The sequence below is a fragment of the Mustela erminea genome, chromosome 1, assembly GCF_009829155.1.
Source record: "Mustela erminea isolate mMusErm1 chromosome 1, mMusErm1.Pri, whole genome shotgun sequence".
Classification (NCBI taxonomy): domain Eukaryota; kingdom Metazoa; phylum Chordata; class Mammalia; order Carnivora; family Mustelidae; genus Mustela; species Mustela erminea.
This window is the reverse complement of record NC_045614.1, coordinates 15,078,319-15,105,156: the sequence shown is the minus strand read 5'-3', so window position 1 is coordinate 15,105,156 and position 26,838 is coordinate 15,078,319. Positions and strand designations below refer to the sequence as shown.

Here is a 26,838-nt window from a genome sequence, read left to right as displayed (position 1 = left end):
CAGAGCTGGGATTCCAACCCTGGTCTGCCTGACTTTCCAGGGCTCACACCTGAAGCAGTTTTGGCTACAGTTGCTGTTTTATCTCGCGTGTAGAGAGGAAGCTCAGGCTCAGAGAGGATAGGAATATCCCTGGGTCACATAGTTGGTGAGAGACTCGCAGCGCTGGAGCCCAGGCTTGTCACACCCCACAGCTGTTTCCATCAGCTGCAGCCTGAATGTATCATTCTTTCATTCGTTCCTTGATCCAGTGGGCATGCATAGCGCATGAGCAGATACTGTTATCACAGGAATGCTTTTGCTTTGGGCAAGTCTTCGCAGAAAGACTTCAACCTTAAGAAGTCCAGATCCATTACAAAGAAATATTATTCAGCCATAAAAAGGGAAGGAGCGCTGCTACACACACATCATGGATGAATCTTGAAAGCATGCTGAGTGAAAGAAACCAGACACAAAAGACCATAGTATGGTTCAACATATATGGCATGTTTAGAACAGACAAATCCAGAGACAGGAAGTAGATTAGCGGTTACCGGGGGTTGGGGGAGGGGCAATGGAGAATGACTGCAAATGGGTCCCGGTTTCCTTTTGGGATGATGAAAGTGTTCTAGAACAAGATAGTGGTGATCGTTGCTCCCTCAGGCACGTATAACTAATGCTACTGAATTGTACACCTGAAAATGGTAAATCCCCCCTATCCCACGTGTGTGTGCACGCTGATGGGGGGACAAATAGGTGACAAGATAGTTTTGACAATATTACCAAAGAGCAAAGAGGGGATGGAAATGAGTGAAGGTTGAAGAAGAATCTCAGAGAGCAATGTTGCCTCAAGGCATCGGTACGGGTCCATGTCTCCTGCATGTGGCCCCAGTCTTCTGGTCCAGGAGTGGGCCAGTAACGGCCGTAGGGGTCAGAGTGACACACCGGAAGGGACGCTTACTGTTCAGTCCTCATCACAGAGGAGAGATGGAGGTCAGGGATCATGATGAGATCAGTGTCTGCGGCTGACAGGCTGGTGTATGGGGTGATCATGGCAGCATTTGGTGGGGCGGTCGGGGGTCTGGGTGTGATTGTGCAACATGCAAGGGATCCAAGCAGCTTTGCCTCCACGAGTTCAGGGTTCAAAACGTCTCTTTTCCACTCCGAAGAGAGTGACTCTGGGCCGGCCATTTCATCTTTCTGTGTCTCAGTTACCTTATCTAAAAGAAGGAAAATTAATAAGAGTCCCAGTCTTACTGGATTGCTGAGAGAATGAAGTGGGAAGTAAACACATAAGATGGGGGCTGCTGTTGGGCTGTTGCCCATTTTCCAGCTGGAGAAACTGAGGCTCAGAGGTGTGGGACCATCTGCTTGAGGTTGTACGATATGGATACAGGCCAAGTGGGAGCCTAGGTTCATGGCCTCAGAGCCAAGTTGACCCTCGCCCCTGACTGCCCCCACCTCTCTACACCCCTTCCTCCCTACCCCCATGTCCCCCTGGCCAGTGCCAGGACTGAGCTTAGAGGGGCTGGCCTGCGGCCCAGGGGAGGTGGGAGGGGCGGGCTGTTGCTGGGGGCTTGAATGAGGCAACCTTGCCTGGGAATCTGCTGGGCTCAAAGAACTATTTATAGGCCTGCACTGGGATTGGGTGATCCACCCCCGCCAGCCCTGAGTGCCTTCTCTGTACCCCCACACTGGGGCCCAGGCCAGGGGCTGGAGCGAAGTTGGGGGAGGAAACAGGCGAGGAGGCTGGTGGGCAAGAGCAGGAGCCAGGAGTTCGGAGCTTCCAGGAGAGCTGGTTCTCAGGGGTGGACAGTACTCCAACGTGCTTCTTAACATACCCAAGGTGACACAGAATTGACACAAGCAGTGCCGTTCACATGTGTCACACAATGTCACCAACAAACCCTTAACCCACATCACATCCCAGACACACTGTGACAGCACGGGTGGGTTATATAGAACCACATGAGACAAGGCCGCATATATGTCACACCAACCATGTACGACCTCATTTGGTCACACGCAAGTCACTTGTGTTACACAACCAAACTCATAGCTGCGATCCCAGCCATACCTCTAGCCCCTTCACGCTCAAATACACGCGTCGCCGTTCATACCTACTGCCCCTTTGCCTTGCTGGCAGCCACCAAGGCCCACATTTGTCCCACATCGCTCACCACTAACCCTGTTTATAGACAAGGGTGCACCTCCAGACAGCCAGCACCCAACGAAAATCCCTGGGCCCCCCTGGTACCTGCACAGAGATCCATCTCAGAGCCCAGCCAATCGTGCTCACCATTCAACACACCCGGCCACCCCCTCCCACTCCTACTGTCACCTCCACTTCTCCAGGCTCCCAGGTTCCCAGGCTCGCACCTCACTAGGACTGACAAGTCCAGCCGGCAGCTAGTGTGCATGTCTCTTCTAAGGTGGGCCTTGTCCGGACCAGGCAGACCCTGGCAGATAAGTCACACCTGGACCTGCCCCACTGGGACCTGCTGGCCTGGGAAAGGTCACCCTCACCCCCACAGACTCTAGGCTGGGGCCTTGAAGCAATCATTACACTTATCCCCCAGGGGGAAACCAAGGCTTGAAGCTTTCTGAAGACCTTTTCCTACCCAGCTCTGCTGTGACAAACACATGGGAAGTTGGACCTGTTTTTTTTTTTTTTTTTTTTTGCAACGGGTGGGGCTGTATCCCCAGAGAGAGACCTTGCTGACCCAAACTGGCTGTGTGACTTCAGCAAATACCTGACCCTCTCTGAGCCTGTTTCCTCTCCTGACAAACGCAAAACCCAATCCAGGGGGAAAAGACCTCCAGAGCCAGACAGGCTTGAATCTTGGTCCCCCTGGAGGACCTTAGCCAAATGACTTTGCTTTTCTGTGCCTCAGTTTCCCTCGGTGAACTGGAGTGGCAGCTCCTGGCTCTTCCAGTGCTTCCTCAGCCCCAACCTCTGGGTGAGGAGGGAGGGAGTGGCTAGTTTCTTCGCACCAGGCAAATGAATGGGCCACTTTTGGCTGCCCTGCTGGGAGCTTAGAGCTGCTAATTCCCTGGAGAAACAGGAGGTTCTTTCATGCCCAGGCGCCAGTGGGGTGAGGAGGCGGGAAGAGGGTACTGAGCTGGCCTCATCCCAATGGGCAAGGTGGCTCCATGCCAAGACCAAGAGTGGTGTGCAGGGCCCTAGGGCCATGCATATCCTCCCTGGGAGCTATTGGCCTTATCCTCAGCTGTAAAATGGAGGTGATATGGACCCGTACAGAAGGTTTAATGAAACAGTGGATGGAGACAGAATGTGACTTCAAGTCAAACACAGGATGGGCCGGCCATCTTTGTTATGTGTCAGCCCATAGAATCCACTGAATTCTCCAGCAGTCCTATAAATAGAATTCCCTCCATTTTACAGATGAGAAAATCGAGGTTCAGAGAGGTCAGCATAGTTGTCCAAGATCACATGGCCAGTGAGTGAGTGACCCACCCAAGATTCGAACCAAATCTGGACGCTCCAGGGTCCATGCTCTTCCCACCTTCCTCTGGGAGTAAGGAGGTCTATTCTGCCACCCGCAGTCTTGGCCCCAGCCCTGAGACAAAGAGATCCAGGTCTAGATGGCACCAGGCCATGACTGAATGCAGGAAGTCCTGGCAGGCAGTGGCTGATGGGGCGGCTCTTCCGCTGGTGCCCCAGTTTCCCAGCCAGCCCCCTCTCCTGGAGTGGGCTTGGGACGATGCTAGCAGGATGCCAAGAGAACCATTCCCCTAGCCCTTGAAGAAAGGGGCTGGATTCTAGATCATTCAGCTAAAGCCAGGAACCTGCAGCCTCCTGCCAATGGCTGATCTGTCTCAGAACCTTCCATTCATGCAGCAGGGACAGTGTCCTGCCTTTTCCCAAACATCTTCAGGCCCAGGATCTTGCTCCATATATTTTATCTAAAATCATGGTCTTTCACCCAACCGGGCCTTTAGTTATGCTGCTCTCCCGCCTGGACAAATCTAACCCCGTTTTTCTTACCCTGATAAATTCCTGCCCACCCATTAAAGTACAGACACAATATCTCCTCTCCCAGAAAGCCCTCCCTCCAGGTAGAACCCCTGGTCTCCCAGCCCTATTCTCTTTCTTGTTCAGCCCTCGCCACATGAGTCTGGGGGTGAGTGTGTCTAGCTGTGTCTTACCCAAATCGGGGGCCCCTCAGGTGGTGGGCTGGAACCAAGGCCTTTCACAGTCCCCAGCACCACCCAGCACAGAGCTGAGCAGTAGGGAGCGAGTCATTTAGTAAATCAGTGAACCAAATCTTTAGCATTTGTGCAATCTGGTTTCGCAAACCCCTGTTCATCCTTCAAAACCCACTTCACATGCCCCGCTCCATGAAGCCTGTCCCAGGCAGCATTTACTGGAAAGAAAGATTTGGAGGCTAAACCTGTGTTCCATCTGGAACACGGGAGGTTGATGAAGACTCGCTGTACAGGCAACATCGTGGTCTCTTTCTCGGCTCTTCCTTTGGTCCCTGGGAGGCAGTGAGGTGCGAGGCAGCCTTAGCAGTTACAGAATGGATTTGGCAGACCTCCCCGGGTAGGGAGACATCATTATAGTAAGTCTCTCAGACTCCAAAACCAGTGCTCTATACCCACAGGCACCAGAGACTGCGAGCCCCACACACAGTGTTTTAGATGCCCGCCTTCTTCCTCCAGCTCCCACGGAAACTTAATCGCTGGATGGTAACCCTTTAAGAGGCGGGCACGGAGGGGCGGGGCTCAGATTACATCCTGCCCCGGGAGCGCTGGCTGGGCGGGTCTGAGTCACACTGCGCCTGCGCGGTGTCCTCGTGGTTCCGGATCTCGCTTTGGTTCTCCGAGCTGTTTGCCGAGAAACGGAGGCTCCGAGCGGGAGCAACCTCCCGAAACCCACATGAAACCTGTTTCCCTTCCTTAACCCTGCTGTGAAACTCTGGCCTCGGGTCACTGGCAATTTCTTTGAAACCCTTGCAGAATCGGGTGTGAAGGTCGTGCTGCCGTGGCTGCGTTGGCGCCGGGATTCGCACACCGGCTGAAGTCAGCTCTGAGACTGCGAGGCTTTGTGGAGTCGAGATGACCCACTCTTTGGTTTGTCCAGAGACAGTGAGCAGGTGAGAACCTAGGGTTGGGGCAGCGGCGGGCGTGGCCCTTGAGTCCAGCGTTGACCGAGCTGGGTCCGCCGGGGAAAGCTGGAGGGGTGAGGAGGGGGCGGGCCCCTTAGTGGGCGGGGCCTCGGTGCCGCGTGCAGTCCCTCATTTCTCCGGTATTCTGTGCCTCCAGGGTAAGTTCAGTGCTGAATCGCGACACCCGGCAGTTTGGAAAGAAGCATCTGTTCGACCAGAATGAGGAGACGTGCTGGAACTCGGACCAGGTGAGGCACCTCTTCCTGGGGACTCCACCCCTCCCGTGAATCAGATTCACGGAGAACTAAGGAGCACTTGAGAACTAAGGAGCACTCCCGCTGGGGAGTCAAGCTGGCCAAGGAGGGAAGGTGTGCCAACGCTCCGCCCCCCACCCCACCCCACCATAGACTGTGTGAATGGGACGGGAATAGCAGGGCTCTGAGCAAGTGATTGTGAGCCTGTTTCCCTGTCTCCTTCCAGGGCCCCTCCCAGTGGGTGATACTAGAGTTTCCCCAGCGCATCCGTGTCTCCCAGCTGCAGATCCAGTTCCAGGGGGGCTTCTCCAGTCGCCGGGGCCACCTGGAAGGTACTGGAAGGCTCTGGAAGGTGGGGGTTTGGGAGGGACACCCCAGCCTCACACCTACCCCTTTGTCTGCTGCAGGTTCCCAGGGAAGTGAGGCTCTTAGCAAGATTGTGGACTTTTATCCCGAGGACAACAACTCCCTTCAGATATCCTGCCTGGGCCTCTGGGGTGGCAAGGTGGGGGGATGGGAGGTGGTCTGTGCTTCTGAAAGCTATGGACCCTGGTGTATGACCTTGAGTAAGTGGGTTCTGGGCCTCCACTGCTTCATCTGTAAAATGAGCTGGTGGTACCCTGTTCTGTGTGAGAGCATCAGAGGGGCTCAGAATGTGCTGGGTCATGTGGCACACTGGTCATGTCTACGCTGGGCCTGACAGATGGGAAATGATGAGCTACCTATCTCCCTTGACTGCTTGTGCTCACACCTTCCCTGTGCCAGCTGCCGAGGTGGACCAGCTGAAGGTGACCCTTGAGGACGCCACTGACTTTTTTGGCCGAGTTGTCATCTACCACCTGCGGGTGCTGGGGGAGAGGGTGTGAGACCCCTGGGTAGCTGACTCCTCCAGGAGGCCCCTGGGGAAGCACAGTAAAGCCCTTCAAGTTACGCACACAGAAGGTTTATTGGTTCCTCTTGGGAAGGATCCCCTCCCGCTGTCCGTCCAGGAGCTGCCTTTGAAGCCAGTTCTGGGTTTCCCCAGCTCTGGGTCAACTATTTTGTTCCCTGAGTATCTGAGTGCCCAGCAGGCAGTCTTCACTCAGGATCTGCGGGCACCAGGTTGCTCTGGAAGAGTTTGAGGATGTGGTTCTCGATAACCTGTTGCACTGGAAACAGGACAGGGGAGATGTGGCCCATAAGTCCAGTGGAGGCTGCAGAGGCACCGGCCAAATTATGCACTTTCCTGGAGGATGAGCTGGGTTTTCCCACCGTGAGAACTGCACCTGCCTCTCAGGGAACAAACAGGGATCTCCAAACCCTGGGACATGGATGGAGGATCTACTTCATACATGGGGAAATCCACACTCTTCTTCACAGAGTACAGCTGGGAAAACTGAGGCACCCAAGCCAGGAAACTCAACTTCCCCATGGTTTGTAGAAATGCACTTTGGGATGCTTTTTAGGGTCATAAAAATAATCTTTACCAAACCAAATTGGCGACTTGTGACTTTTACTAAAGGATGAGAAGGACCATGAGGAATGATTTCTGTCCCAAATGGGATAAATCTCAAAGGAATCCCTCATTGACCCCAAGGGGTTGGTTCTGTTAGGCTCTCTCCATTTTGGAGATGAGGAAGCTGAGGGGGGAAGTAGAAAATTAAACTGGGGTCTGCCTATGGTCCTGCTCACACCCACCTCCTGCCATGGAGAGGGTTGGCCTCGGTGAGCCTGTGCCTTGTGGCCCAGCCCCTCCTTGGTATTCTCATCCTGCCAGGCCTCTGCATGTACTGTTCCTCCAGCCAGGACACCATCCTCCCTCCTGTCAGGCCTTCAGGCAGCCCTCCCCGCCTCCCACCTATCATGGGGCTGGGCCAGGGCTTCTTGTGGGCCTCCCAGCGCCTGTGTGTATCCCATGATGAACCCAGTCGCTGACCCATGTCAGCCTCCTGCACATGCCCAGGCCAGGTACACAGTGGCACTAGATGTTTGCTAACATGAATGCTCTCACTGCTAGCATCTGACATATCTAAGAGAGATGTCCTGTGTACCCCTTTACGGTCATCCTGCCTACAGCACACTGTTACCACCCCATGTCTTAGGCTGACCTTTCCGATATCCTAGGGCTACGGCAAGATCCATTGGGGTATAGCCAGAGTCAGCCTCAGTGGTGAGATCAGCTCCTCGGGCTGCAAAAGCAAAGCAGGTGCTACGAGAAGGCGGGGGTATTGGGAGCCCAGAATGGGGCATGGCGACTTGGGAAGTCCAGGGATCCCTCACAGGACAGCCACAGGCCTGCTGTTTGCCCATGTGAGCCTGGAGGAGAACCTGGGCTCTCTGAAGAATGTGGCCAACAGCATCCCCACCTCCAGGGCCCTTGAGGCACAGAGGATATGGATATTCAACCTGGTCAGCCAGACCCCCATACTATCCCACCATCTCCTGTTCCCAAATCAGTCCCCTGGGAAAAGCAGATCATGATCACTCATTCCAAGAGCTGTTCAATCAGCTTGGACCCCTCCCTGGACCTCAGGATTCCTGTGGGGCCAGCTGTTATTCCCACTTACCCAGCAAGGCTTCTACGCATTTCACATGGTTACCACGCACGGCGTACAGCAGTGGTGTCCCTCCATTCTGTCAAGGACAAGGGCAACCAACATTCTGTCTTTTCCAGTTTTGCACAACACCCCCAACCCTCTAATTTAATGTGGTTCCTCCTCCTACTCATCACCTGGTCTAATTCCTCCCTTTGGGTCTCAGCTTAGATACCCCTTCTTCCAGGAAGCCCTCCTTGACTTCCCTTGGCTATATAGGCTACCTCTGAGCTCTTGGAGTTGCCTGTGTGTCTGCTATTACAGTGTTACTCACTGTAATTCAGCTGACTGTTTACGTGTTGTCTTCCTTCCCCCCGAACTAGGAGCTCTGCGAGGTCACGGATGGGTCTGTCTTGTGTTCTGAACACCTAGAACAGGTCTGGTACCCTCCAAGGTGCCTCACCCAGTCGTAGATGTTGATGTCCACATCACGCTCAAGTAGCAGCCCTACGATGTCTGTGTAGCCTCCCATGCTGGCCAGTGACAGGGCACTTTCCCGCTCCTTGGCCAGGATGTGGGGGTCAGCACCCTGCAGTGGTTGTAGCGAGGAGCAGAGGGAGTGGTGATGGGATGGGTGGGGGCATACCCTGGAATCCTGGAGTACCTATCGCAGCCCCATCTTACAGACAGGGCACCAGCAGACTCGGACCCCAGTCCACCCTCCAGTCTCTGGGAAGCCCTGAGCTGGGCTGGGACGCACCCACTCGAGCAAGAAGCGGACAGTCTCGATTTCTCCAAAGGCAGAGGCCCAGATGAGGGGGGTGAAGCCATGCTCGTCCGGCTTGTTGATGAGGTTGTCGCCTGGCAGGAGGGGGGTGGTACCACTGGGATGCACCCCTGCCCACTCTCCCCTAGTGTGGCGGGAGCAGGGACAGGGCGGGTGGCTGGGGTCAGATGGGAGTGGGAGTTACACATGTGGACACTCAGGTCCTTTCAGTACCCACATGCCTACCCCAGCACATGTGGTCAAGACGGGTATAGACACACCAGCGGACTCATGTGGACACACACCTTTCCTCAGATGTTCCTTCAGCTGGCTCAGCTCCCCCTGGGCTGCGAGCTGGTGGATGGACAGGGCTAGGGGCCAGAGAGAGGCAGAGTCCTCACCCGTCCTGTCCCCACTCCGTGCCTCCGTTTACCCCACCCGAAGTTGCTCCCCTCAGCCCCCACTATTCCTACTACTTAGGGAGGCTGAGGGACTACAGGCCCACTTACAGTCCAGGGTGGCCGGCAGGGCAGAAACCTCATTCCCCCGTTGCCGGTTGGTGAGGGTTGTGGAATGCTTCAGGGAGCTGCCGCCTGGAACAGAGAGGAAGGGCCTCAGTTTTCAGCTACCAAAGACAGTGCCTCACACCATTGTTCACTCACTCTGCCCTCCTGGATACCCAGATGAGCCTTTCTCCTTTCCACCTGGTGATGTTCTGGGCAGATGAGACAGTCCCTGCCCTCAAGGAGGGGACAGAATAGAAAAATAGGTGTTCAGGAGCTATGAAAAAGAGAAGAAAACAGAAAGAGGGGAGGGCAGGGGGTGAGTCCCTTTTAGACAAGGTGGTCAGGGAAGGCCACTCCGAGGAGGGGATACCAATGGAGAGCTTGGTCAGTTGAAGAAACCAGCGCTGGGAAGAGGTGGGAGAAGCAGGGACCAAGGCCCCAAGAGGTACTGAATTCGATGTGTTCAAGGATTCCAGTCCAAAGAAGTCCTTGGGTCCTCCACAGGGTCAACAGAATCACCATCTGACCCAGCAATTCCACTTCTAGGTATCTACCCCTAAGAGTTGAAATCAATGGCTCAGACAAAAACTTGTACACCAATGTGTACAGCAACGGTAGTCACGATCGCCAAAAGAGGAGCAACCCTAGTGTCCATCAGTGGGTGAACGGATAAACAGAATGTGGTCTGGAACGGACTGTTATCAGGTCAGAAAAAGGAATGAAGCACTGACATGCTGTAATGCGAACGAACCTCAAAAACCATCATGCTGAGGGCTACCTGGCTGGCTCGGTTGGAGGAGCACGTGACTCTTGATCTCGGGCTCGTGGGTTCGAGCCCCAGGTAGAGATTAGATAAACAAAACTTAAAACAGAAAACCATCATGCTGAGCAAAAGAAGTGCGACACAAAAGACATGTATGATTCATTTATATGAAATGTCCAGAACAGGCAAGTCCCTAGAGACAGAAAGTAGATTAGTGGTTGAAGAAGGTAGGGGAGGAGGGATGGAGGGTGACTACTAATGGGAATAGGGTTTCCTTTTGGGGTGATGGAAATGGTCTGTAACAAGAGATAGAGGGGGGATTATCCACACTGTGAAAGTACTTACTACCACTGAATTGTTTGCAAGTCTCCTTAAAATAGTAACTTTTATGTTATGTGGATTTAAGCATCATATATACATATATATTCATGTATGTGTGTGTCTATGTACATATAAAAGCAATCTCTCACTGAGTGGAGAGAGAAGACACATGCTAGGTAGAGAAGCACAAAGACAGAGGTCCTATCTGGGGCCTGACATTCCACTGTCCTTGCATCCTAGAGGCGGAAGGAGTCCAGGGGAAATATCCCACCTACCCTGAGGTGAGGAGGCACCAGCATCCGGTTCAGGATTCCCGGGCTCCAGAGTGCAGGGGAAAAGACTGAGCACCACAGTGTCTGAGCCATCAGGAGCCTCATCCCCAGGATCTTCAGGGTCCCCAAATTCGGGGATAGGAAGCTGCTGGGTCCCACCGAGGTCTTCTGCAGGCTGGGTGGGCTCCATGGGGGAAGCTGGAAGAAGCATCAAAAGGGGAGAGAACAATACTTATCAACAACTCCTATTGAGTAGGCACCTACAGCATACCCAGCCTTGCACAGCGAGGGTGGCTACACTCCTTTCAGGTCCACTCCTCCATCCTACCCCCAACCAGGACACATATAACATGCCTAACTTAAAATGGGGTCAACTCTCTGGGTCCGAATCCCTCCAGTTATAGGCCCGGGCACATGATTTAACTTATCTGAGCCTCAGTTTCCTCAATAAAATAGGGAAGTGATGTCAAAATCATGCTTGTAAACAGCTAAGCTGGGGGCCTGACACACGGGCAGAGCTTAATAAACATTCCCTGTAGTTATTTGGGGGGGGGTGTCCCCGGAACGAGTGAGTGTTCAACAAAGATGTGATTGGTCCCATCCCCACCGGCCCCTCCCAAACAGATCCAAGAGGTCCACTCACCTCTAACGAGCCTCCTCTGTCACCTCACGCCGCAAGGCCGGGTCCCCCAAAACTTGGGGGCCCAATTCACAAACTTTTCTCCTCCAACTGATACAGGAGGGAGCAAGCTAGAGCCTGGACCCTCAGCGTCCCCGTTTCTTCTGCCGGGACAGGGAGCAACTTGATACACGACCGCTACCCCCACCCCAGAGTTCCCCCACTGCGCCTGCGCACCCTGCCTCCCCAAAAGTGCCTAAAGGCGAGAGCAGAAGCTGCTTCTGGCCCTTTAAGGCTCAAGGGAGGGGCGTGGTTTCCGCTGGGGGCCCGAGCAATGCTGTCGCGCTTGCGCGTTCTTGCTCCGGCAACTCCGGAGGGAACCCGGCCGCGTCAGGAGGGATGGGTGGAGCCTCAGAGGGCTCCGAGGATTTCATTGCGCCTGTCTTCCGTCACTCTTTCCCAGCTCCGCCCACAAGTTTTCCGGAGCTCGTCTCTAGGCTCCAGTTGAGGCCGGATGGGTGGGGCTTTCTCTGGTCGGATGGCGGTGGGCGGGGAGCAGTCGGGGCGTCAGGGATTTAAAGGGGCGACACACCGTTGCACCCGTCCACAACAATGCCCTCCTTGCGTCCTGGGGGCTTACGAGCATTTGTAAGAATCTAATGGCAGCAGAAGGGATACAGAAAGACCGTTTTACACAGCCCGAAGTGGGCAATGTCTGGGGCGTTTCCCCAATCCGTCTGCCCCCGGAAAAGGGAATTCGGGAAGGGAGGGTACCCTTGCCTCTCCCTGTCTGGGTGTCCCTTCTGGAGCTTCAGGGGGTTTCCGCCCCTTCCTCACCCGCCCACCGGTGTGCCTCCTTCCCCAGTCTCTCACTCACGGCTTCTTTCCAGCCTGGTTACAGAGAGGAGTGGGGAAGGCGGGCCAATTGACACCGGAACTAGAATGGCACAGCGTTTGGTTTCACGGGGGGAAGGTTTAAGTATTCTTCCCCAGCGCCCGATTTCCGCTTCCGGTCTTCGGAACGGTCCGCGGTAGCTATGGAGGAACCGGAGATGCAGCTCAAGGGAAAGAAAGGTGGTGCGGAGCCCTGGGCTGGGCAGCAGGGGGACCCGACAAAGGGAAGAAGGGGGCAGTGGCTTGGAGGGAGCATGCAGGGGAACTGATTGAACTACCATTTAACCCTGGCTTGGCCGATGACTAGTTTTAAAACCTTTAGAAAGTCTCCGTCCCTCGGTCTTGTCATCTGTAAAATGGGGGTGTATAGCAGTCTTTCCTGGCCCCGCATAGGTTTGTTGTGAGAATTAAGTGACCTGGTATTTGTAATGCATTGGAAGAACGCCTGGGACTTGGCAGTCGTGCGTATTATTCCCTAATGCATTTACGCTTTTGTCTAGCTTTACATTAAAATATTTGTGAGTCACGCGTTTACAAATTACCAAGTGCCAAAAACGATTTTTTAAATAAATATTTTATTTATTTATTTGACAGAGAGAGATCACAAGTAGGCAGAGAGGGAGGCAGAGAGAGGAGGAAGCAGGCTCCCTGCTGAGCAGAGAGCCCAGATGTGGGGCTTGATCCCAGGACCCCGGGACTATGACCCAAGCCGAAGGCAGAGGCTATAACCCACTGAGCCACACAGGCGTCCCGCCAAAAACGATTTTTAAATCACAAAGGTTTTTGGTATTTTCTTACACCCTTTTTATTTTTAATTTTTAAAAATATTTTATTTATTTATTTGACAGATCACAAGTAGGCAGAGAGGCAGGCAGAGAGAGGGGGAAGCTGACTCCCCTCTGAGCAGAGAGACGGATGCGGTGCTGGATCCTGAACCTGAGATCATGACCCCAGCCGAAGGCAGTCTTACCCCATTGAGCCACCCAGGCGCCCCTACACACGTTTGTTTTCTAATTAATTATTTAGAAGGCACAAGTACATTTCATTTGCAAGGACACCAAAGGGTAAGCTGTTCTCATTTTCAAAACGAGGACTAGGAAGATTTCAAAACGAGGACTCCCAAGTTTGGAGGTGGCAGGATGGGCTGTGCCCTTCTGAGGGCAGTAGTGAGCTAGACGGACTGTCACTAGCCAGACTCATACAGAGCCTTCCTTGACTGTGCCCCTCACCCCCCATCAGGGTTCTCTCTCATCTACAGCCCTATGCTGGTCAATAGCAAGGGGCCCATCTGTGTAACAAACCTCAAGGTGGTTGCTATTATTCCATTTTACAGATGAGGAAACAGGCTCAGAGAAGCCCCTGCCCTCCAGTGTCCAAGCTCTGATTTTTTTTTTTTTTTGTAAACATATAACCTAATAAAGAATGAGAATTTAAGAGTAAGAAAATGAGCAAGGTTCTGAGGTTGAGAATGAGGTGGAAGGGCCATCAGATTAAGCTTGCTGATCAGGGAAGGCCATGCCCAGAAGGTGACATTTGATCTGAGACAAAAGGGTTGAAAAGAGGTCAGTGAGGGAAGGGCGGGTCAGTGGCAGAACAACAGATGCAGAGGCGCCGAGGTGGCAAAGTGTTCAGAGCTGTGCAGCAATACAGCAGCTCCTGGTCACACAGTATTTGTGGGTATTTAATTTAACTGAAATTAGGTAAAATTTAAACTTCATAGGGTGAGCACCACGTAATGTATAGAATTATTCAATCACTGCATTAGTACACCTGAAACTAATATAAAACTGTATGTGATCTATACTGGAATTAAAATGTAAAAAAAATAATAAAATAAGATTCAGTTTGTGAGTCATATTAGCCACATTTCAAGTGCTCCGTAGCCATATGTGCCCAGTGGCTACATTATTGGACAATTATAGATTATAGAACCTTTCTGTCATCTCTGAAAGTTCTTTGGGACAGTCCTGGCAGTGTTCAAGGAACACTTTGTGCTCCGGGAGGCCATTGTGCCATGGGTGGAGGGTGGGGAGGGCAGGGAGGGCAACAGCAGGCAGAATATACAGAGCCTGGGGCGCCTGGGTGGCTCAGTGGTTTGGGCTGCTGCCTTCGGCTCGGGTCATGATCTCAGGGTCCTGGGATCGAGCCCCACATCGGGCTCCCTGCTCCCTCTCTCTCTCTCTCTGCCTGCCTCTCTGCCTACTTGTGAACTCTGTCTGTCAAATAAATAAATAAAATCTTTAAAAAAAAAAGAATATACAGAGCCTTATGGATCATGGTAAGTTGGGTGATTTTCTGCTGTGGCGGATGGGAGCCATGGGAGGATTTCAGACAAAGGAGGGAAAGACTTGATATGGTCATTAGATGCTCACTCCATCTGTTGTGTGGAGATCAGACTGTTGGCAGAGGGGGAGCTGGGAGACCAGGGAGGAGCTGACTGAACCTGGTATCCAGGTGGGAGGTGACCAAACCCAGACCAGTGGGTGTGGTGTAGTGGAAGAAGGGATGAGGGAAGGGGGCAACAGGATAGGGAGGAAGCTGAGCAAGGAGTGCTGTCAGGTAAAATTCTCAGCCTGATCCTTCAGGAGGGCTCAGAAGGATGAGGTATACATTGTCCCAGCAGAAGGCATGGGGCATGATTTAATACCCTTTCATGGTCAGTCATGACTGAAGGCCATCCAGGGATCTGAGCATCCAGGCATTTTCAGATGCAGTAACTGGTGGGTTCCTCGAAGAAGAATCTCAGATTCGTTTCTTGGGATACAAGGAAGGTGAGGGGGTCCAAGTGGACAGAAGCAGGCTTGGGAGGGGAAGGATCGTGAGTGCCCCGGATGGGTTAGCATCATGATTAATTGAGGCCGTTTTGTGACCATCTCCTTCCACCTATCCCTGGGGCCACAGGTGACCCAGCTCCTGGACAGTCCCTGCTCTAGCTGGATTCATGAATTAAGCAGTCAAGAGTCTTATGCTTTGTCTCCTTGTGTCTCCCTACCCTTCCCCTTGTTCTGCCACCACCACCACCGCCCCTCCCCCGACCCCATCAACTCCTACCCCCAACTGTCGATTCCCGATCCAGTCACAGACAAGTTCACTGAGAGCGTCTATGTCCTGGCCAACGAGCCGTCCGTGGCCCTATACCGGCTGCAGGAGCATGTGCGCCGCTCTTTGCCCGAGCTGGCCCAGCATAAGGTGAGCCCCAGTTGCTCCTGTCCCTGTCCTCCCTGAGAGTCCTCATGTCATGAGCTGAGACCTGCTCTGTGGAGCAGGGGCTGTTGGCGGCGGAGTCAAGGCTGGGACACCGGCAAGGAGGCAGAGGGTCACTGAGACAGGTTGGGGCCTTGGGTGGACAGACTTGGAAGAAGAGGACAGCAGGATGTGCATTAGTTGTGACCTGTGTGGTGAGAAGGGAGGAGGCAGCTGCACGTGGACCCGAGGGAAAGGTGTGCTGGGCAGAGGGAACAGCCAGAGCAAAGGCCCCGAAGCACGGTAGCCAGGTGTTCACAGAAAGCCCAGACTGGTGGGGCAGGGGATCTGTAGGAGGAAAGATCGGGATGGAGGGGGCTGGTCTCTGTGGCCATGGTGATGGGTGTTCAGGCGCTCCATCCCAGAGAACTAGGAGGATGGAGGTGGGAGCCCTCTTATTAACAGCTTCCCATCCCCCACAGGCCGACATGCAACGGTGGGAGGAGCAGAGCCAGGGAGCCATTTACACAGTGGAGTATGCCTGCAGGTGAGCGAGGTGGCCTCCCCACTCCCCGGCTGGTCCCACTGTGCGCTGGGGTCAGCTCTTGGGCATTCAGGCACATCACAGCCACCCGCCCAGTGAATCTTGCCCTGTTGAATGCACCTGAATTGGGGCATGTGCATCTCGGCTTACCCGGCCACACAGCGGATTCCAGCCACATGTGCCTCAGACAGGCTGCTTCGGGAGTCCCTCCCCATGTGGCACAGGGTGATAATGGTTTCAGGGAGGTGCTACCTGGGCCAAGGAGCCAAGGCCTCAAGGGACATTTCCCTGCCACAGCCAGGACCACAGACTGGCTAGTGGGGTGAGCAGCAGCTTGGGGGGAGAGCCAAAGCACAAATATGGCTGTTTATTTTTAAATTTTTATTTTTATTTACTTATTTTTTAAAGATTTCCTTATTTATTTGAGAGAGAGAGCACAAGTGGGGATGGGGGGCAGGTGGAAAGGGAAAAACAGGTTCCCTGCTGAGCAGGGAGCCCAGTATGGGGCTTGGTGCCAGGACTCTGGGATCATGACCTGAGCTAAAGGCAGATGCTTAGCAGACTGAGCCACCCAGGCACCCCTTAAATTTTTATTTCTTTCCAATTTTTTTTTTTTAAACTTTAAGTAGGCTCCACACCCAGTGTGGGGCTTGAACTCACAACCCTGAGATCAAGAGCCCCAGGTTCCACTTAGTGAGCCAGCAAGGTGCTCCTCCAGTTTTTTTTTACTGTGTAACATACACAAAATGTGTCACCTCGACCATTTTTAAGTGTACAGTTCATTGGTATTAAATACATTGATAATGCTGTGCAGCTGTCCCCACCATCCATTTCCAGAATTTTTTTCATCTTGCAAATTTGAAACTCCTCGTTCAACCCTAACTCCCCTTCCCCCTCTCCTAGCCCCTGACCCCCACCATTCTGTTTCCTGGTTATGAATCTGGCCATTCGAGGGACCTCACATAAATAGAACCTTCCAGGATTTGTCTTTTCATGTCCTCTCCTGTCCCTCCATGTGCTGTCCCCCGGGTCTACCCATGTGACAGCCTGAGTCAGAATGTCCTTCCTCTTGAAGGCCAAGTGCCATCCCACTGCGTGGAGGCACCACGTCGTCGGCGTCTGGCAGTGGACTTCCGGGTGGTGCCCATGCTCTAGCTTCTGTGGAGAGCACTGCTGTGACGTGGGTGGACCACTGAATCTAATTCTTCCTATTTTGTGTTTAGCTTTGGCTAAATCTTCAGATCCCTGCCCCCTTCCCAAGGGAAGGATGTGTGAGAGAGCCAAAACCAGCAGGCAGCGTTCCTTGTCATCCTTGCTCCTTTGCAGGTCTCGCCTCCCGCTCTTCTGTTGGTTCCCCTGAATATGTGTAATGGCCTGGCTCGTTCTGTCTGCCTCGGGAGCCCGGCAGTTTTGTTTAGAAGTGCTGCTTGTCCCTTGTGCTGGCTAAGTCATTTTGGTGGAGACCAGAAATCCCAGCCGTTCTCATCTGTGGCACCACGGGCTTGGCCTGCCTGTTCCTGTTGTGTGGGCGAGGGCTCCTTGACAGGCAGTCCTGCTGCCAGGGGCACTGAGCTGTGTGTTCTGCCATTAGCAGCCTGGACTCCTCCGCTGGGACAGAAGGCAGCCCAGACAGATGGCATCTTCTTGAGGCTGATGTCCTCAAACACCCTCCTTGATTAGCTCAAGGAACAGTAGTAAAGAAGTAGAGGACTTTCTCTCTCACATCTGTCAGACAGCTGCCAGACTGCTCCTGGACAGCCGCGAGGAGGAACACATCAGAATCTGTACTTTGTCCTGGTTCTTCTAGCCGCCCCATCTAGCACAGGAGTCTGGGCTGTGGGGGACTGTTCACACTTGGATTTTAATGCAGCAAAATGAAATAAAAGATTCAGCCCTTCTGTCTCACATAATCATATTTTAACTACTTAGCAGCCAAGTCAGTGGATAAAGATGTTCCAGAAAGTTCCACCGGGCCATGCTGAGCTAGACAGGAGGCTGGAGTACTCGGAGTGCTTCTCTTGAGGGAGAGGCAAATTTCTGTCTGCTAAGAGACCAGGTTTCCTTTAGGGACGTGAAAGAGCCCTTATCTTCTAGTTGTTCAGAATGCTTTACACAGTGTTAACGGTGTTAAATTTAAAGTTACTGAATTGGGGTAAACTATTCCGTAGGGAACTTAATAGTGGAAAGTTTTTTATCAAGGTGGGCAAATCCTAGAGCTGACCGCGTTTGGTGGTGCTAAGATGAGCAAGCTAACAGCGGGTATCGGCCAAGGCTCCTCCCCTCCCCCCCAGACCCCCCTTCACCCCTGCTACCCCCCACCCCACCCCTGGCTTTGATCTCCTGGCCATTTTCCAGCAGGTCCCTGACTGATAACAAGTGGGAGTGATTTCTTTGTCTTTAATAGAAGAGCTTTAAAAAGACACTTTTCATTTTTCCTGTAGCTGTTATGCTGGTGACTTGCTGGCATCAGCAAGACCCTGAGTGGCCTGGAAGGGCCACTTTCCTTAGACATTCCTCAGTGTGGCACCAAGATGAGGTTAGCACAGCTTTGCCATGGTGCCTCCCCACCCCCATTTGGTGGTGAATTACTCTAGTTCCCTCCAAACTCAACCTCCAGATCTTTTCATAGTTGATTTGATAAAACTTTCTTCAGAGGCAGGAATAGGTTATCTGAGAGGAAAGCCAAGATGTCTTTGAGGCCATCTTTACAGGGTTATAGTTTCTTCAAAACATTAGGTGATCTGGGGCGGCTGGGGGGCTTGGTTGGGGGGCTCAGTCGGTTAAGTGTCTCCCTTTGGCTCAGGTCATGATCCTGGGATCTTGGGATCAAGCCCCGAGTCAGGCTCTTTGCTCAATGGGAGCCTGCTTCTCTCTCTCCCTCTGCCATTCCCCCTACTTGTGCGCTCGTTCGCTCTCAAGCGCGTGCGCTCTTTCTCTCAAATAAATAAAATCTTGAGACACCTGGGTGGCTCTGGGTTAAAGCCTCTGCCTTCGGCTCAGGTCGTGATCCCGGGGTCCCTGGATCCCTGGGATCGAGCCCCGCATTGGGCTCTCTGCTCAGCAGGGAGCCTGCTTCCTCCTCTCTCTCTGCCTGCCTCTCTGCCTATCTCTGTGAAATAAATAAAATCTTTAAAATAAATAAATAAATAAAATCTTCAGCCAAACAAACGAAACCATGAGGTGACCTGGCAGCAGGCATGTAAAAGGTGCATCTAGGGGCACCTGGCTGCCTCCATCAGAAGAGCATGCGACCATTGATCTCAGGGTCATGAGTTTGAGCCCCATGCTGGGTGTAAAGATGACTTAAGTGAATAAATAAATAAAAACTTAAAAGTTGCAACTAGCCATCATGTGTTCTATTGGATGGATGCCGTCTAGGCGGGGCAGGGAAATTGAAACTTGAAGGCCATGATGAGCCCTCGGGGAGGAGGTGCCTGAATCCGCAGGGTACCTGCTGGCCCTGAGCCCGTGTGGGCCCCCCAGGAGCCTCCGGTAGGGAGGATACACGGGCAGGCCCTGGACGGGGAGGGTAAGGCAGGCGTGGCACCGACTGGTCCGTCCTCCCGTTTCAGCGCCGTGAAGAACCTGGTGGACAGCAGCCTCTACTTCCGCAGCGTGGAGGGTCTTCTCAAACAGGCCATCAGCATCCGGGACCACATGAACGCCACTGCGCAGGGCCACAGGTAGCTCCCGGGACCGCCCGCTCCTGCTGCCCTCAGCCTCCTCGCTGTGAGGACCTTTGCTGCTCAGCCGGGAACTGCCGCTTCTCGCTCCTCCGACAGCTCCTTTTCCTCATCTCACGGTGTCTGGTGGCTTCCTCCTGTCCTTCGTCATCTGTAGCGGGGACCGTTCAGCCACTCAGCTCCTAGTCCTGAGCTCTGCTGTGGGCCCGGCCCCGGCTGGGGATGGGGGACACGGCAGTGACCAACACTGCGTGCTCGTGGTCTCACAGGGAGGCACACAGCGACTGTGTAAACACAGAACAGATGAGAGCACTTCACATGCCTGCAGGAAGGAAAGGGAGGTGGGAGCAGAGGCCTGCACACTGTGCAGAGGTGCAGCGGGGAGGGTGCTCCAGTTTTGACGGGGTGAGGCCAGAGGCCCTGGGGCTGGTGTTGGAGGAAGGGCTAGGAGGTGGGCGTGGCTAGGAGGTAGGTGTGGCTGCCCACCTTGGGGTGGGCAGGGGCCCTGGAGCTGAAGGAGGCTTCAGACCTGCGACCAGATGGCCTCAAGTCCTTGCGCCCCGGAAAGAGTTTTTGTTTTCATTTTCATGCTAACATAATAAACATGCATTTGAACCCCCGGGCATGTGCCGTGAGCTGGAGCTCGACATTGAGGTGTGTCTGGCCCTTGCAGTTTGGGGCTCCGGCGTGCCTGTCCCCCACCAGACATTTAGAAAGAAAGAAGGAAAAAATCTGCATCACTGTTGCTGAGAACTGAGACACAAGAATTGTCAAAAACAAAAAAGCCCCGAGGATGTGTGAGAAGGGGCTTGCGGCTCTGAGTTAGTCCCACGTGCGTGTTTCTGGGTTCCTTCTGCTGCAGGGCGGTGACAGCCGTCCAGATGAATGTACTGTGTGGTGTTTACACATGGCACCCTGGACACAGTAGGGCTGCAGAGGGCCATGGCTCTTGACTCTTCACTCATGGTCCGCTGAGTGCTTTCGAAGGCCTTGCTTGTGCCTGCTGCTCTGAAGATGCAGGTGCTTCCGAAAGAGGCCAGAGCCACTGAGGTGCTGCTGCCGCTTCCCTGAGCCGGCCTTGTGGCTTTGAAGGGCCCGGGCCTGCGTGAGTCCCCGCTGTGACCACTGAAGTCGGTGGCTGGGCCCATGGTTACAGAGGATTCCCTGAAGGCTGTGGCCGGGGGTCTTAGGGGACTAGAGGGTGACCCAGGCCCATCTCCAGCCTGACTGAGCAGGCCCAAGGGGCTCTGACCTTGGCCTCAGGGGCGCTGCACATGTTTTGTTCCAGCCCTGAGGAACCACCCCTGCCCTCCTCAGCCTGATCCCAGAAGAGACTTGGAGGTGCTTCAGCCCCTCTGACTCAGGTCAGTGACAAGTGGGGTCGTGAGCCTCTGTCCTCCATGTTCCGAACTAATCCACCCTGTCTGTGTCCCAGAAGGGACCCGCTTGTCTAACCGCTGGGGCTTTCTCCCTGGGGCCGGTAGGATGCTTTCCTCAGTGCGAGGCTTCAGGGTCGTAGGAACCTTGAGGCCTCCGCTGCTCCGGACGTCATCAGCCTTTCTCCCTCATGCCCTTTCTGCCATCTTCCTGTCCCTTCTCCAGACCACAGGCCCTGTCTCCACCCCACGTCACACCTGCCAAGACAGAAAGGGGTTCCCATGTTTCTCCTAGCCTGCCACATGCCAGCTGTCTGCTTTACTCACGCTGTTCTCTCAGGCAGAGCCCAGCATGGCCGGTACCCACCCAGCTCAGGAATCTCTGCTCCACTGCCGACCTGCTGTGTGACCCTGAGGAGGTCCCTCCCTTCTCTGGTCTCTGCTGTTCCCTTCTGTCAGAGTGGTTCATCAGGCAGCAGAGGGCGCTGCTGCCCAGTGCCGTGTGTTGTAGCCGTCAGCTGCTGCTGCGTGACAAGCTATCCCAGAGCTTAGCGGCCGACACACCAGTCATCTGGCTGCTCACAGTTCTGCAGCGTGGGCTGGGTCTGCTGGGCAGTTTGGTGGGGCTTAGCCAGAGGCCACCATCTGGCACTCTCAGAGTTCGATGGGGCTGCCCAGTCAGAGGTGGCCTTGCTCACACGTCTGAACGTTGGCCAGTGCTATCAGCTGCTGGGCCTCCAGTTCTCCTGTGCCCAGCCTCCCTGGCAGGCCTGCCCAGGCTTCTCTGGAGACCAGGTGCCAAGAGGGCAGCCCCAGCGTACCTGTGTTCATCCAGCATCTTCTTGCTTCCCCTTGTGAATGTCCCATTGGTCAAGGCCAGCTGCATGCTATTCTTTGCCCATGGAGGACAGACCCTGGCAGATGGGAGGCCTCTGAGGGACTTTCTAGCCCTCAACTCTTGTATCTCTTAAAGCCCTGCTCATTTGCTAGCCACGGTGATGGCACACTGGGCTTCAGAGGCCCTCTCGGAGGGTTGGGGAGGCATGGGTGCAACGGGGCCTTCCCAGCCCCCAAGCAACAGCCCCTTCCCAGACCTAAGAGGCAGCAGAGCTCAAGCCTGTGCAGTCAGAGTACTCAATGAACGCCTGCTGTGTGCCAGGTTTAGCTCTCTGTCTGGGGGTACTGAGGACTTCTGCAGGCTGTGGGATCACCTAGGGGGCATCTGGGAGGGCCTGGAGCCGGAGGGGCTGCCCAGAGTTGCCCGCCAGCCCTGGGTTCACACATCACCTTCTCTCTCCCCTCCCATCTCTTTGCCCCGGTGTCCCTCCCCCACCATCCAGCCTCAAGGCTACTGCCCTTCCGACAGCCCGTGTCACCTGCCATCCCTCTGCTGCTGCAGACCTTTCTGAATAAAATGCTCTGTGGCTCCTCCTGATCCTGCCTGGTCCCTGCAGACCCTGGTCCCTTCCTCTTCGAGTTGCTGCCCATTGTCCCTCACAGAGCCTTCCATCCCCACTTTTCCCCCAGCACCGCTCCCCACAGGGTGGTTCGTGACCTTTATAGCATCAAGTTCTAGTCTCCCCTGGCCTCTTGACTTCACCTGCCTTTCCAGTCCTGGGCCTGTAGGCACGGTTCCCTTTTACAGAAGAGGAAACAGGCTCCAGACAGGTGAGACGCGGTCACTGCCCTTGACCAGAAGTGGAAGTCATATCCAGACCCTCCAAGCCCTGGGTTTCACTTCTCCCAGTCCCACCCAAGCTCCTGCCTCAGGTGCTGTCTCATCCGGGTGGCCGTGCAGCCCTGAGGGTCTCCCACCTCTCCCGAACCCTCGCCCTTCAGCCCAACTAGAGCTGGGCCTCTGGACACAAGTCTGGGATCTGGCGGGGACTAAAAACCAAGCAAGTGTGGCCAGCACATTCCTCTTCTGCCCAGAGCCTCTGGGGGCCCTCTGTGAATGTCTAGAGACAAGGCTTTGCTGCTCCTGGACTTCTGCCTGCCCCCCATCAATCAGGGACACGGTCATGGCCACAGGCCCGCAGACCAATAACTGCCATCCTGTTAAACCTGATCAACCACCCACTGTGTGCCTGGCACCATGCTAGGGCTTTTGGAAGGCTCATCTTTTCATCCTTCATCCTCAGGCAGCCCTGTAAGGCAGGTGTCACCCACAAGTACAAATGGAAAAAGAGCCTTCCAGAGGTGGCATGAGCTGTACAAGGTCAGCGGACTCCAGTCTGGCTTAGTCCCAGCCCTGTCTCTTAGATGCTGTGTGACCTGGACCCTAGAGCTGGGTCTCTCTGGTCCTCCCTTTCTCCACCTGGACAAGGAAAACTGGCCTGGACCTTCTCTGCAGGCTGAGGCGGACATTTGTGTGCCTGCATGCGTGGCCCACATTCTGTCTTGAGCAGAAATGCCTACCCCAGACTCAGGCCATATGGCAAAGCCACCTTCAATTACAGGGGTTGGCCATGGGACACTGGCCTGGCCAATCAGAGCCTCCATCTCCCAGGTCACTGTGATGGGGTGGACATGAGCATGTGACCCGGTGAGAGGTCTTACCCAGGAATTTTGCTGGGAAGCATGGGAAAGTCACCATCTTCCCTTGAGGGTCGTTGAGCTAGGCAGATGGCAGACCAAGAACACTCACTGGGTCTTGGACCCAGCTGTACCCGACACTAGCAAAACTTGATTCTTCAGTTTCATTAGTCTGCAACTTACCATATTCGCCAAAATTGCTCCGAGTCCATTTCTGCTGACTACAGAAGAGCCCACACTGACTGCTATGAATGTCAAGGCTGGAAGGTCATGGCACAATTTGTCCCCCGCTGAGGCCAGCTGTGTACTGGTGCAGTGTCCAGCACCACATATCGGGGAGATCAGAATGGAGTCGTTTGTGGGTGGAGTCTGGGTGGGTCCCATGCCCGCTGCTCTGAGAGGATCCCCACACCTCCCTTGGTGGTGTGGGTGGTTGGAAGAGAGGGGTGGCAAGGATCGAGGCACCCTAGGGGGAGAGAGGGTCCTGGTGGGGTGTCAGTGTTGTGGAGGAGCCTGAGGGCCTAGGACAGGGTTCATGAACACAGGAGGTGTGGGAGAAGGACTACCTCCTACTGCCAGGAAATGGGTCAGTTCTGTCTCCTTTCTAGGGTGTATTAGGGGCCTCATTTCGCCATCCTGCCTCCCTGCTGCGAGGGAGGATCCTAGGGCCATCCCATTAATGGCCTTGACTGGTGTGTGGCACCCCCAGAGTCACTCGCCCTCTGTTGGCCAACTCTGAAGGCACTTCTTGTCCAGCTGTCCTACCTGTCCATCAAGCAGTCATTTGTCCAGCCAACCTTGACTGCCCTCTCTGGGCCAGGCCCTGCCCAGGGGATGCCCTGGTGAGCAAGAAAGCCCAGCCCTTTCAGACCTAGGTGTCAGACGGACAGCCAAATAAGTTCATTGCATATACTCCAGGGGCTGCCTTGGGCTATTCCGTGTTGTGAACTAGGCGGGCGTAGTCATGGGGTCCCCCAGACCCTCCCAGGGCCCCCCTCATCATCCACGGTCCCTCTGTGCGATCTCCCCTAGTGATTAATAAATAGTCTTCTCCATTCAAAGAGCAGGACTGGTCTGAAGACCCCTTACACTCCCTGCCGGTGGGGGGGCTCTCCATGTCCCTGGTTTATTTGCATTTCATTTGCATGTCCCTCTCACTTCCCACCTAGAGAACGTCCACACCTGCTTGGCCACCAGGAGGCGCAAGAGGCAAAGACTTGGTTAGGCCCCTGGGCCTCCCAAGTGGTCATCCCCACTCTTGGCTGTTCCTGGTGGATATGTTGTGATCCTCTTTACTTTTTCACCCCATACGTCCTCGCTCCCATTTTTCAGAAAGTGAATTAGGGTTCCATGAGGCCAGGTTACCCAGCAGAACCTCGCAACCCCTATGTGCTCCTGGGCTATGCTGGCAGTCTCCCCTCCTTGCCAAGGTGGAGGTGTGGGCATTCCCAGCCCCGATTCAGTAGGATTTGCTTGCAGGACAGCCCCAGAGACAGGAGGTGGGGGTAGCTGGGAGAGAAGCAGTGAGCAACCTGTGCCATGGGGCATTCAAGCTAGAATCTAGAACCCATGAGGGTAGGGATGACCTGAAAAGGATCTCAGCTCTGGGTGAATTGTGAGGCCACCCCAGGCTCTCTCAGATCTGTGGATGCGGTAAAAGGAGGCACGAGAGAGCAGTGGCTTGCCCCTAGTTGGCCCACAGTGATCAGGATGGGAATCAGACTTCAGTTTTGGCTTTTTGTCCTTAGCCCCAGTCTAAGTTCTGTTTTTTTATTTCAGTCCTGCTCTATACTCCCAGAGGGCCCTACCCCTAGGAAATTCCTTCCTAGTTCAGCCACATCCCCCAGCAAGGTCTCACCATGCCTCAAGCTTGGTCCTCATGCGCCTCCATCGCTCAGACCCTCTCCAGGTCTCTTTAGTTCTTCAGGAAACCCTTGGAGACACCCTTTTGGTATGACCCCACACAGGACCTGTCCTGGAGGAGCCTCCACAATGGGGGAAACCGAGTCACACACAGACATCCCCAACTGCCTGGGTCAGCGCTGGGCTGGGAAGAGGAATGGGGGTAGAGGAACCCCAAATGGGAGGAGGGGGCATTGAAGGCAGGCCTCGAAATGATTCCAGCCTCTAGGAGGAGGGGCTGCTATTGTCCCCATTTTTCACATGCGCAAACAGGCTCATGGTGCAGTGACCAGCTTGAGGTCATGCGGTGTATGGAAACCAGAGCTGTGGTGGGGACCCAGGCTCTCTAACCCTGGGCCTATCTACTGGGTCACACTATACTTGCCATGGCGGGTCCTTCAAAGCCACTGCATCCTGACATTGTGGGAGAGGATCTGGAAGAGGGAGAGGCGGTTTTTCCACCTCCATCCTATCTTCTCACCCCTCCCTCCACCTCCCCGCATCCCCCATTCTCCAGGCCCCTGCCCAAATCCCCCTCTGTGACCCTTTGTACTCCCTTCCCCACCCCCCCAGCAACCAAGGGTGTCCCCTCATCTGAGAAGACTGAGGTCGAGACTTTGACTGCCCTGATGGGGGACGAAGGCTCACGTGGGATGACACAGCCAGTGATGGGGGAGGGTACAGGACAGGAACTGGAGTAAAGACAAAAAGGAGCGGCTGTTAGAGGAAACAGTATGAATGGTAGAAGATGGGACTGGCCAGAATAGGAAGGGGGAGTGGAACAGAGTGGGGGGGGGAGCGGGGGCAGGAACATGGGAGGGAGCCCTTGTGGTGGGAGGGGGCCCTTGTGGTGGGAGGGGGCAGCGTGTTCGATGCATGGGGGTAGACCCAACCAGCTCAAATCAGGCAGACCCTTCCCGACACACTCTGGCTGTTCCCAGAGCTACTCCAGCTGCTGCCCTCACGTAACCAGAGCCTGCCTGTTGCATCAGAGGCGGGCGGGCAGCCACGGGTAAACAGAGCAGCCCTCGGGGGGCCCGGGGCTCCCCAGCCACCTCCACGCTCCCCAAGCCTTGTTCTGTGCTTTGGAGCCAAGGCAGAAGCCCCCATCCTAGCCTGGGCTCTGGTGTGTTCTTGGGACATCTGAGCATTTGGTGTGGAGCATTGTGGGGCAGCCCAGTGGGGCAGAGACAGGACCCCTGGTCCCTATGTTCCTTTGACAATGTGAACCCTAGCTTATGTCTAAAGATGAAAGCTTTGCCCATGTCACAAATGGGTAGATTGAAGTTTGGGGAGAGGCCTTCCAGAACCCCAGTTCCCTGCCTCAGTGTCCCCCACACATGGACATCTCTGCTTGCTCCCCACAAAGTCCAGGAGTCTAGCTATCTCCTGCTATCTTCCAAGAAGGTGGATACCAGGCAGCCATTGCAACCCACCTGCTCTCCCACTTTATCTACCCCAAATCCCCCCCAAATCCCTCCCCTTCCTCTCCATCTCCCAGCCTCTCTTTGTGTGCCCAGCCCAGGCTGCTGCTTCCTATGCTCTGGCTTCATCTACCTCATCTCCCCCACCAAAGAACACTCTGCTCTCTACCTCTAC

General features: G+C 54.5%; 3 protein-coding genes across 6 annotated transcripts; 2 read left to right on the top strand and 1 right to left on the bottom strand.

Annotated features, from left to right (window-relative positions):
- The first annotated feature begins 4,761 nt into the window (after positions 1-4,761).
- NR2C2AP (nuclear receptor 2C2 associated protein) lies at positions 4,762-6,833 on the top strand. Its single transcript, XM_032316814.1, has 5 exons — positions 4,762-5,096; positions 5,266-5,356; positions 5,589-5,694; positions 5,770-5,837; positions 6,112-6,833. The coding sequence occupies exons 1-5, from the start codon at positions 5,059-5,061 to the stop codon at positions 6,226-6,228; spliced, it is 420 nt and encodes a 139-aa protein (XP_032172705.1). The 5' UTR covers positions 4,762-5,058; the 3' UTR covers positions 6,229-6,833.
- Positions 6,290-12,086, bottom strand: RFXANK (regulatory factor X associated ankyrin containing protein). 2 transcript variants are annotated; one of them, XM_032316795.1, is made up of 10 exons: positions 12,000-12,086; positions 11,147-11,750; positions 10,507-10,701; positions 9,151-9,234; positions 8,947-9,012; positions 8,636-8,736; positions 8,339-8,464; positions 7,909-7,975; positions 7,450-7,530; positions 6,290-6,510 (listed from the first exon to the last, which is right to left on the bottom strand). In XM_032316795.1, exons 3-10 carry the CDS (start codon positions 10,691-10,693, stop codon positions 6,440-6,442), a joined length of 783 nt encoding a protein of 260 aa, XP_032172686.1. In that variant the 5' UTR covers positions 10,694-10,701; positions 11,147-11,750; positions 12,000-12,086; the 3' UTR covers positions 6,290-6,439. The 2 variants fall into 2 exon arrangements, with proteins under 2 accessions (XP_032172686.1, XP_032172690.1); XM_032316799.1 differs by having other exon boundaries at positions 11,960-12,038.
- Positions 12,087-12,107: 21 nt separating this feature from the next.
- On the top strand, positions 12,108-22,237 carry BORCS8 (BLOC-1 related complex subunit 8). Of its 3 annotated transcripts, none has more exons than XM_032316842.1 (6): positions 12,108-12,196; positions 15,093-15,205; positions 15,682-15,746; positions 19,316-19,426; positions 20,715-20,790; positions 21,147-22,237. In XM_032316842.1, the coding sequence occupies exons 1-5, from the start codon at positions 12,160-12,162 to the stop codon at positions 20,746-20,748; spliced, it is 360 nt and encodes a 119-aa protein (XP_032172733.1). In that variant the 5' UTR covers positions 12,108-12,159; the 3' UTR covers positions 20,749-20,790; positions 21,147-22,237. The 3 variants fall into 3 exon arrangements, with proteins under 3 accessions (XP_032172733.1, XP_032172718.1, XP_032172724.1); XM_032316827.1 differs by having other exon boundaries at positions 21,143-22,237; XM_032316833.1 differs by having other exon boundaries at positions 21,029-22,237.
- Positions 22,238-26,838: the final 4,601 nt, after the last annotated feature.